General features: G+C 41.9%; 1 protein-coding gene across 2 annotated transcripts in view; it reads left to right on the top strand.

Annotated features, from left to right (window-relative positions):
• Nucleotides 1-11874, top strand: part of UBAC2 (UBA domain containing 2) — a 135147-nt gene that overhangs the window by 11707 nt on the left and 111566 nt on the right. Inside the window, exons 2-4 of one of the 2 annotated variants that reach the window (XM_044428569.1) lie at nt 907-1034; nt 1956-2075; nt 5418-5524. In XM_044428569.1, coding sequence (XP_044284504.1) covers nt 907-1034; nt 1956-2075; nt 5418-5524 — 355 coding nt within the window. The remainder of the gene's footprint in view (nt 1-906; nt 1035-1955; nt 2076-5417; nt 5525-11874) is intronic. The other variant, XM_044428570.1, reaches the window with a different exon arrangement.

The following is an 11874-nucleotide window of genomic DNA, read 5'->3' as shown; positions in this document are numbered from 1 at the left end:
AAGAGGGTTAAGGCAGTGCTGGAAAATAATGGTGGCCACACAAAATATTGACACTTGAGGCCCAATTTGGACAGTTTCACTTAGGGGTGTACTCACTTTTGTTGCCAGCGGTTTAGACATTGATGGCTGTGTGTTGAGTTATTTTGAGGGGACAGCAAATTTACACTGTTATACAAGCTGTATACTCACCACTTTACATTGTAGCGAAGTGTCATTTCCTTAGGGTTGTTACATGAAAAGATATAATAAAATATTGACAAAATGTGAGGGGTGTACTCACTTCTGTGATATGCTGTAACTGAAATTTTTGAACCCACAATTAACCCATAGTGTCTGGTTTTGTGTGGGCTGATTGTAGGTTGCATTTTCAAAATGGTGGCAGCGCACAAGCCTGGCAAATCATAGGTTACTTAATGTATGTTTTATTGCCCTTATTGCACCGGGTCTTTTTCTGTAAAAATATTTCACACATTCTAAAGCAGAAAATACTTTGTAAGATAATTTTTCCAGTTTTCTGCCAAATCTCTATTTATTCCATTGCGGAGGAAAAAGGGGGAGTTGAAATTCAACCCCCCTTCAGATTTATCTGTTTCTTTCCTAGGTTCTCACATTTCTAGCTAAAACCTCTATAAAACAAGGTATAAATTCCTTTAAACAGTTGTAATTTTGCTTCATTTTAACCAGAAATCAAAATGATAGGTAATGGTAGCTTTATGAGAGAGAGAGAGAGAGAGAGAGAGAGAGAGAGAGAGAGAGAGAGAGAGAGAGAGAGAGACAGACGGAGGGAGGGAGGGAGGGAGGGAGGGAGGGAGGGAGAGAGAATTTCATTACAAAGCATGCACATTTTAAAATTTGTTTTCAGTGTGAGACACTTGATTGCATATTTATATTTCTTTTCCTTCAAAGATAAAGCACCTCTGTCAAAGGGCCTCTTAATAATACCAAGCACGTTGTCACTTCTGTTGACTCTGCTCTTTCAACATCATCAAAAATTTTTTGCATACAATCTGCAAGCAGTAAAAGAGGAATTTCAGGTGAGTAATAATTAATTTATATGACTACACCTGTAGGAGATTTGTAGGCCAGGACTTTTCCTTTGTTTCCTTTTATGAATATATGAGGGGTGCCTCGTGAGGGGGAAATACCTATGCTGCCTCCACTATATATTCCAGTGCTCTCACCAATATGGGCCTACTTATAGTGTAGGAGCCTGAATGAAAGAAAAATAAGGGGGGAAAGCACAGGAAGTTAAACAACAGGCAGGTTGAGGAGCAGATTCAGAACTCCTAACCTTTTGATCTGTTCTTTCAGTCATATGGATACTCCATCCCACCTCCTGCTTTGTATATGATCTGAGGTGGAACCACAAGACATAATCTGCCCCTATCATATGTAGTTTTGGGCTTAGTCTGGAATGAGCACCTGATGTTCAATGTTTTGGGCACAAGTAAAAAAACCTGACGATAAAACTAGAACAAATGTCTGTCGTACACTTTGCAACATTCAAAATGGGTAGGTGGAGAATGCTGCCCCCCTCATCCCTTCTGTGATTTGTCTTTAAAAAGTGGTGCTAGATAATCATTTGTTCCAGAAATAGCAGTGTCCTTTATGGAAGGATTCCTTTAGACCACTATTAACAATGTTTTATGGACTTTTAAGTATTGTACATTCATAGCGCTATGGACCAGTGGTTCTCCGAGTTTCTTTTGGTACATGCAGTAGAACTGTGACTTAAATTAATGTGCATTTTATAAGGTGAAAGTTGCACAAGAAAAGTTGTGAACTTATTTATATGCTTTATTCTTGTAGAATAGTTCAGAAAGAGAACAATTTATATTTCATGCATAACTGTATTTTCTGCTTTGTTATAAATTTTCATAGCAAAACTATACACAGTATCCATCTCTGGAAGATTCCCATCTGGTGTAAATACCTGTCTGCTTTTTATCTTTCAGATTTGGAGGCTTGTATGTGGGCGAACAGTATGTCTTGATCTCAAAGACACATTCTGCAGCTGCTTGCTCATCTACAACTTTAGAATATTTGAAAGGAGATATGGCAGCAGAAAATTTTCAGTAAGTTCATGTTCTGTTTCCTCTCATGCTTTCCTGTAATATATTTTAAATCATCTGGCAAGATGTAACTCTTTACTCTTACCTTCTTAATGCAATGGGTGCTTCAGTATTCTAGGTAAAACCACTGTGTATTTTCTTTTGGGAAATGTGACTTTTTCCCTTTAATGAAGAATAGATAGGGTTGTGGATAGTGTCACACTGAACAGCAGGACTCTGAACAATCCTGAGCAAATAATTTATACCAATGAGGTCTACAGCCCAGTTGAGCCCTTATAGTACAACCCTTATATGGTACCTATCCCAGTCTTTTGGTATAGACATAGTTGTTTAAAGGGATAATTTCAATGCCTTGAACTTTGTACTCTGTTGCTACTGAGCTACTTCCAGTTGATTGCATTGATTCCATCACTGAATAGGAGACAGAAAATGGAGGTCCTACTCGGGCGAGGGTAGTGACTCCTTGGTGGCTCTTGGCCAGGGTGAAATGTTCTAGATGCTCCATCCCAGGGAGCGCTTGGTGGCTAGCCCTAAACAAATGTCAAGATCTGTACTTGCTTCCATAGGCTATGTCAATAGAACCCATGCCTCTCTAGGACTTCTGGTCCCTTTCATATGAATTGTGCCCTAGTCACCAGTTGAAGCCAGGACTTTGAGAGTTGCACTTGTTAACTCTTCAGATCATAAACTTGTCATATTTTTGCTGCTCAGGGCACTGGACATTACAAAGGTGCCATGCCCTGACGGGTTACACCTGAGAGTACTTAGAGAGTTGGCAGGGGTTCTCTCACACCCACTGGCTTCATTTTTGAGGCCTCGTGGAAAAGGGGTGAAGTTCCAGAGGACTGGAGGGTGGCATCAGTGGTCCCAATTTTCAAAAAGGATAGTAGAAGGGACATGGGGAATCACAGATCAGTTAGTCTTACATCCATTGTAGGAAAAACAATGGAAAGGCTCATAATAGTGAGAGATCTAGTGATGCTAGATAGGGAAGGGAGGCTGACAGCCACACAACATGGCTTCCACAAAAACAGGTCCTGCCAGATAAACCTTGTGGAATTCTATGACAAGGTTTCAAGGTGGCTAGACAGATGGGGCGTGGTATATGTGGTTACCTGGATTTCAGCAAGGCCTTTGACAAAGTGCCCCATGATATCCTGGTTGAGAAATTGAGGGGTTTTGAGATGGACCAATGCACTATCCAATGAATTAGGGCATGGTTGACTGACCGAAAGCAGAGGGTAACTATTAGTGGGGAATAATCAGGATGGTGGCCAGTGACAAGTGGGGTCCTGGGGCCGATCCTGCTTAATCATTTCATCAACAACATGGAAGAAGGGGTGAACAGTCTGCTGATCAAATTTGCAGACAATACTAAAACGGGGGCAGTGGCCACAACTGAGGAGCAGGTATTCCAGATCCAAAAGGATCTGGACAGACTATGGAAGTGGGCAGGAGACAACAGGATGGCATTCAGTGTGGATAAGTGCAAGGTCTTGCACTTGGGGCATAGGAATGGGTGTCATAAGTACAGGTTACGGGACAAGTCACTGGAGTGCAGCACTTGTGAAAATGGATCACAGGGTTCTGGTTGACTGCAGGCTAAACATGAATCAGCAGTGTGATGCAGCGGTCAAGAGGGTGAATGCCACCCTTTGTTGCATAGCCAGAAGTGTGGCTTCTAGATCGAGAGAGATATTACTACCACTCTTTATGACTCTGGTGTGCCCACAACTGGAATATTGTGCTCAGTTCTGGGCCCCTTGTTACAGAAAGGATATAGACGGATTAGAGTTAGTGCAGCGCAGGGCCACAAGGATGGTGGCTGGATTGCAGGAAAAGCCTTATGAGGCGAGACTGAGGGAACTGAGTCTTTTCAGCCTGCAAAAGAGAAGACTCAGAGGGGATCTCTTGGTGACGTATAGGTATGTGAGGGGGTGTCACACGGAGGTGGGTAGAGACCTGTCCTCCCCTGCAGAGGAGGGCAGAATGCGCTTCAACAGAGCAAAGCTCAGGGAGCCAAGGTTCAATTTGGATGCCAGGACGTACTGTATTTTTCCGTGTATAAGACAATACCTTTTCTTCAATATATTTACTTCATAATGGAGGGGCGTCTTATATATGGGGTGGGGGCAGAGAGGAAAACTGTGGCTGTGCTGAGGGAGGAGACTGGTACGAATGTGGGTGTGCTGAGGGGTGGTGAGGCGGCGTGTGTGTGCAGGGAGCAGCAAGCGCAGCAGCAGCTTGCTCTCTTGGAGATGGGTAAGAAAAGTGGGGGGCTTTCTATACATGGGGGAGTCTTATAGATGGAAAAATACAGTACTTCCTGACAGTTAGGACCCAGAGGGTATGGAATGGCTTCCAGAGGAGGTGGTTGAGGCTCCATCAGTGAGGGTGTTCAAGGATAGGCTAGACATGCATATGGTAGGCATGTCATGAGCGGAGCCAGCTATCAGACTAGATGGCCCAGGATACCCCTTCTGTCTCGCTCTGTTTCTATGTTTCTATATTTTACTGGTAATGATGTATAAGTAGAAAATAAATAGGACTATATAGGAGAATATAGGAAAAATTTTTGTTTTATAACTGTTACAAAATCCTATAGGTCTAGAATTAATGTGCTGCTTTAATTTTCTGAGAACAGAGTAGTTAAGCTACTTTAAGCTAGCAACCTATCTGCAATGGGCAGCTTGTTCAGTTGTACAGACCAGTTCAAATTTTGTGAGTGGGACAGTCACAAATAACTTACAAATTTTCTTTAAAGAATATATTTAAGTGGCAAATATATAATTATATTATGCTGTACTTCATGCAGAAGGCAAGTCCAGTTTTAAGGCTATGTTGCACTAATGCTGCTTGTTGTAAGCTATCCAAAATAAGGTACAATTGATGTAGTTGATTTTTTCCTATTGTTTCATTAATGATGATTGTTCTATTCTTTAGACTTCATAGAGTGTACTGGAAAGATATTGCAAAACTTTCAGTAGTTTGGTACAATGTGGCCAGTGTTCATTTCATGTTACATTTGCAATATATAAGTCCTGTATATTCAGACTATGTGCTTTATCTGCTGACTGATCTTTAAGGCATTATTGTCAGCTCAGGGTCCACTCTTGCTAATATGGCCAAATGCCCTAGTTTTGCCAAAGCAAAATCTTGGTCAATGCTGTATTACCAGAAGGCTTTGAAAATAGTGATAATAAAAATTTAATAAATCAGGGAGATTCTGATATCTGTATTAAACCTTCTTTCAAAACTACCCTATATTTAAAGCTATGAAAGTTAAAAAGCATCATTAATTAATGCTAGACGGGTCTGATTCTGAATTCTCTTTCTGTTTTTCAGTCATTTTTGCTAGGCTCATGGATGCTGTCAGTATTATTTGATCTTCTTCTAGTAGAGGCAGTTGAATATTCTTTTGGTCTCACCATCAACAGCTTGCCTTCAGGATTGTGAGTAGCTGCTGAGGGGCTTGCTGAATTCTGGGCACCTTAGATATTATTGCAAGTGATGTAGCTTTAAAAAGAAATGCACCCTTTTGTTTGCAGATAATCATTTGGTATTCTTTTCACTACTTACCAACTCAAGTATGGTCCTATTCTGCTCTAGTCATGCAGAGTTTAAAGGAAGATAGACATTCAAATACACATTCAAATATGGACTTCCATCCATACTTGAAAGTGCACAATCCTATCCACAGTCTACTTTAATTGATCAGACATATCTTCATGCAACCAGGATTGGCTCAAGGGTGGTGCTAGTGAAGTGGAGTGGATGTGAAGGCTTCTGAGGGTTGCTTTAGTGATCCTGGTGCTGGGGAAGTGTTCCTTCTCATATTGCCTTTCAGAATGATGGGAATGACTGATTTACCTGTACTGATGTCATCATGTAGCCAGATCTGCTTGACTATGGCATGTGTTGTCATATGTGCAATCCCTGATTGGCTTGAATTACTCACTGAAAAAAACCTATTTCAGATTAAAAGAAGAGAATCCAAATAGCAAAGATGAACAATAATGCCTACAAACTGGCACAACAAATATGTGAGGGAGTGGGAAGCATTTTTAATTAACAGTTCCTCATCATACTGCCACTTAACCCCTCCCTTTCTTGTCTTCTTCCAAAATGAAAATGAAATCTCACAAAGAGTTAAGCACTACTTGAAAAACTGCATTAATGTGTGTGTGTGATTTTAGACACAAAGCCAATTTCATATGCCTTGTTTTCTGTAGGCAGGTAGTTGTTTCAGTGCAACTCAGAACTTGTAGAAAACAGCTGGAATTACAGCCAAGCTTATTGTATTCACTGACTTTGTCTCATTTAATTTCTCAGAGGGCCAAAACTTGTAGGGATGTGAGTGCTACATCTAGAATAATTTTACTGTTTAAGAATGTGAAGCAGAATAAACTTTTTCGTTTATGTCAATGCATTCTAATAAGCAGTTGTGTATAAGGCTTTCAGTTGATGTGAGAACACTGATGTGTTTTCTGTAGTAGTAATTGCCACTGGAAAAATAATGCTTATGAAGGTCTCTGTTTTGTTGCTAGGCTAATAAGATTTATGCCAGATTTGACAAAACCAAAGGATGCTGCATATACTTGGAAAGGAAGAAAAAGTCTAAAAGATTTGTTTTGGTGTGGCTTGTTAGGCACTGAGGACCATTTTGGAACCAGCTAGGCCTGTATGAGAGGGACAGACTCCACTTGAAATAGAATGGAACCAGACTGCTACTGCATAACGTTAAAAAGGTAGCCGTGCAACTTTTAAACTAAAGGGGAAAGGTAAATAGGAGCTGGGAAGCATGCAGTTCTCATGAAATCATCCCTAGGGAATGATTATCATCCAAATGCAGGAGAGAGGAAAATAGACCACAAAAATATGATAACCAGTCAAAAAGTCTTTAGCACCAAAACAAGTTGCATATTTCAGAGTCATCAGGAGAGGGACACTGTATAGGTGTTTGACACTCTGTGAGCCAAAATAGGAAAGCTGGAATGCCTTGTTTTAAAGGAGAACCTAGGTATAGTAGGGAGGTCCTGGTGGAGGGAGAGAACTAGTGAGATATGGTCATCTCTATATAAACGTTATAGGAAGAATAGGGAAGCGCATACTGAATAAGGGGCGTTGAGTCCAGCAGACGTGGAAATCTAAATGGTGCAGACTGCTTCACAGAATTACTCTATGTGACAATATGTGGCTCCAGAAATGATTTAGTCCAAGGAACATGCCCTAGTCCCCCAGACAAGAATGCTCAGTCTTCAAAAACACCCAAGACTTTTACAATGTGTCATTACCTCCACATTGACTAGCTAAATGTACGTTCCAGTTCTGACAAAGAGGTTTAGTTTCTTGATGACTGACAACTAAGCTCTATAACAGTTGGTTATGAAACCAACCAGAGGGGAGACAATCCTGGATTTAATCGAGTGGGGGTCACCCAAGATCTGTTCTGAGATGTAAAAGTTTTTGAAGCAGCCGGAAACAGTGACCACACTATTATCAGTTTTAATATACGTATAAGTGGAAGATGTCCAACATGGTTACATTAGACTTCAAAAAAGGGAACTTTTCTAAAATAAGAGTGGAAAGAAAGACGCTCAGATAGCTTCATAATGTTTGGAGATTACTTAAAACCAAAATAATGGATGCACAGATAAAATGGACACAAGTGGGGAAAGTTAACACAATGTCCAAGAGGTTCCCAGCATGGTTAAAGAACATTGTCAAGGAATTAGAGAAAACAGCACTGTCATTACAGAAAAGAAGGTTTCCTTGAGAAAATAAAAGTTTTACCTAAATGAGGAAAGCAAAAGCAAACACAAACTTGCACAAAGGAAATGCAAGTGGTCAATAAGAGAAGCAAAAAAGTATTTTGGGAAGCATATTGCTTATAAGATCAAGACAATCAATGAAGAACTTGTTAAATGTATTAGAAGACCCGGTTACAGAAAACGCTCCCCAGAGAGGTGCGCCTGGCATTGACACTTTATTCTTTTGGGTGCCAGACAAAACCCTTTTTATTTTCCAACATTTTAAGGTTTAATTGCTATTTTAATTGTGGTTTTATAGATGATGTGATGCTGTGCTTTCTACTGTGTTAGCATCCTGAGACTTTCTTTAATAGGATGGGTAGAAAAGCTTTAAGCAAGCAAGCAGGAAACCTGGTAGAGAGGCAGTTGAACCATTGGAGTTAAAGAAGGAAAAGGAAATTGTGGGGAAGCTTGATGAATTCTTTTAATTTGTCCTCACAGCAGAAAATATAGGACAGATACCTGTTCCTGAACTTCAGTACTCTGAAAGGGAGGCTGAGGAACTAAGGCAGACCATGGTGAGAAAAGAAGGAGTTGTGAAACTTACTGGCAAACTGAAAGTTAATAAATCACTGGGCCCAGGTGGTATCTCTCCTCTACAGTTCAGATATGAAATTGCTAACCTACTTACAAAATTATGCTCCTAAAATCAGCATAATGTATGAAAGGACTTGGGAATGGCTAATAAGACCAATTTTTAGGAAGGGATTGTGGAGGTCTGGAAATTATAGGCTGCTTAGTTTAACATCTGTTTCAGATAAGCTGGTTGAAAGAATTATTAAAGATAGAATCAATAAGCATATGGAAGGAAAAGTCCTGCTGAAAAAAGAATCAATATAGCTTCCTGAAAGGGAAGTCCTATCTTGCTAACCTATTATAGTGCTTTGAGAGTGTCAGTAAACATATGGACAGGGAGATCCATTAGAGGGATCTAGTTTACTTGAATTTCCAAAAGGCCTTTGACAAAATCCTTACTGAAGATTATTGAGCAAACCTCTCTTATTCATGGAATAGGAGAGAGATCCTCTTATGAGTCAGTTACTAGTTAAACAGTAGAAGGAGAGAAAAATTTCCCAATGGAGGGTTATGAACAGTAGAGTCCTGCAGGGATTTGTAATAGGATCAGTACTTTTCAACCTATTCATAAATGAAATGAATAGTGAAGTGGCAAATTGCTGATGACACAAAACTATTTAGGGCCATTAACACCAAAAGGGATTGTGACTAGTTCCAAAGAGATCTCTCTAAACTGGGAGAACAGGCATCAAAATGGCAAATGTGGTTTAATGTAAGCATAATGTAAATTAATGCACTCCGGGGCAAAAAAAATCTCAACTTCAAATATTGACTTGTGGGATCTGAGCTAGCAGTTGACTGACCAGGGAAGGGGTTTTGGGGTTATGGTGAATAGCTTGATGACACTGTCAACCCTGTGTTCAGCTGCTGTTAAATGTGTGTGTGTGTGTGTGTGTGTGTGTGTGTGTGTGTGTGCAAACTCTATTGAAGGGATAGTTAGGAAAGGAATTAAAAATAACACTTCCAATATCATACCAACCTTATACAAATTTATGGTTTGACCCCATATTATGTATAGTTCTGGTCACTGCACCTGAAAAGGATATTGTAGAATTGAAAAAAGTGTGGAAAAGGGCAAAGGGTTTGGAGCAACTGTCCCACTAGGCAAGGTTACAGTAGCTGAGATTGTTTAGCTTAGAAAAAAGAACAGTAAAGAAAAATATGATAGAGGTGTATGGAATTATATATGGTATAGAGAAAGTGGAGAAGTAAACATTTTAATGCCTCACCCATAAAACTAGAACTCCCATAAAACTTCATTCCATGAATCTGATAGGTGGAAGACTTAGAATGAATTAGAGGAAGTGCCACACAGCATAGAAATTATGGAGTTAGCTTCCACAAGATGTAGTGATAGCCACCAGTTTGGATCACTTGACATGGGGATTGGACAAATTCGTGGAGAAAAAGGCAATTAGTGGTGATATGCTACCTCCAGTAATAGAGGCTCTGTACTCATGTATACTAGCTGTTGGAAAACTTGGAGAGTGGGGAGTTGTTGCACACATATCATACTTTTGGGATTCTATAGGCAGCCAGTTTCCTGTTGTGTGAACAGAATGCTAGACTAGATGGACTGTTTCAGCATGGCTCTTACATTCTTATGCTTTTACCTGCAACTTGCCTTCAGGTTGTTCACTCTTACTAGCCATCATTATTACTGACAATTATTATTGACTAAAACCTGATCATTTTATTTATTTATTTATTTAGAATATTTATATGCCGTCCTGTTGCGAAGGCCTCAGGACAGCTTACGTAAATAAATAAAAAATAATATAAAACATAATACAAATGAATTTCAGATCCACCCTGACTGCAGATTAAAAACATACGTAAACCAATATTAAAAGTTATTAAAATATTGTTGGAATAAAAAGGTCTTAACCTGGCGCCGAAAAACAAATAACAACAGTGCCAGGCAGACCTCTCTGGGGAGCGCATTCCATAGGCGGGGCGTCACCACAGAGAAAGCCCTCTTCTGGGTACTTTGCCTCTTAATATCTTTCATGGAGGGTTCCCAGAGGAGGACCTCTGCTGCTGATCTCAGGGGGCAGGAGGGCAAATACGGAAGAAGGTGTTCCTTTAGGTATCCAGGTCCCAAGCCGTTAAGTGCTTTGTAGGTAATAACCAGCACCTTGAATTGAGCCTGGACTTTGATGGGAAGCCAGTGAAGCTGGTAGAGGACTGAGTTATGTGAGAATAACACCCAGTCCCCGTCAGCAACCTCTGTTTTGCACTATCTGAAGTATCCAGACCGTCTTTAGGGGCAGCCCCATGTAGAGCGTGTTACAGAAATCCAACTGGGAAAATAACCAATGCATGTGTCACTGTCACTAGGCAATCGTCCTCCAGGTAGGGACACAGCTGATGGATTAACCAAAGCTGAAGGAAAGTGCTCACCACCACCGCAGTTACCTGAGCTTCCAGGGACAGCTCCGGGTCGAGGAGCACTCCCAAGCTGCAGACCCTGTCCTTTAGAGGGAGTGCAACCCCATTCTGAGCAAGGTCCAAGTCACCTACCCAGGAGCTTGAACCACCCACCAACAGGACCTCCATCTTGACTGGATTGAGTTTCAGTTTATTGGCTCTCATCCAGCCCATTACCTCGTCCATGCACCGGTTCAGTACAGCCACTGCCTCACCTGGGTTACTTGAAAAAGAGAGGTAGAGCTGGGTGTCATCAGCATACTGATGATTCCACAGCCCAAACCTCCTGATGACCTCTCCCAGTGGTTTCATGTAGATATTGAATAGCAAGGGGGACAAAATGGATCCCTGTGGTACTCCAAGGCATAGCTGCCATGGCGCAGAGCCAAATTCCCCAGCACCACCTTCTGGAATCGGTCATTGAGGCAGAGCCTCCTACTTCCAGTCCCGCTAGCCTATCCAGAAGGATACCATGGTTGATGGTATGGAAAGCCACTGAGAGGTCCAGGAGGACCAACAGGGATGCATTCCCCCTTCTCTCTCCCTGCACAGGTCATCATACAGGGCAACCAAGGCAGATTCAGTACCATATCCGGGTCTGAAGCCGGACTGAAGCTGTCAGCGAGCGGGTCGGCATCTGCAGCGGTGGTGAGCTGTCGGGCCCAGTCCCGGCTCAGCTGCGGCTGGCAAGTTAATGCCGCGGCCCTCCCTGCGCCCTGCCCCCAATCCGGCACAGCTGCCACCCATGCCGGGGGGGGGAGGGGCAGGGCCCGCAGAGAACTTGCCGGCAAGATGAAGGGCCTGCAGGTCGGCAGCGTCCCGATCCCTGGTCCCATGGTGGCCGCCGTCCGTCCATCAGTGCAGCGGCGGCGTCAGCGGGCGGGTTGGTGTCTGCGGCGGTGGTGAGTGGGCAGCGGTGGTGAGCGGTCATTCATTTTGACTGAATGGTGTGTATTGTGGGGTGATAAACCTCCTGCTGCAGTTCC

This window comes from Varanus komodoensis, unplaced genomic scaffold (genome assembly GCF_004798865.1).
Source record: "Varanus komodoensis strain SLA01 unplaced genomic scaffold, ASM479886v1 scaffold2, whole genome shotgun sequence".
NCBI classification, from domain to species: domain Eukaryota; kingdom Metazoa; phylum Chordata; class Lepidosauria; order Squamata; family Varanidae; genus Varanus; species Varanus komodoensis.
The sequence above is the reverse complement of the archived record's forward strand: the minus strand, read 5'-3'. Positions and strand labels throughout refer to the sequence as shown.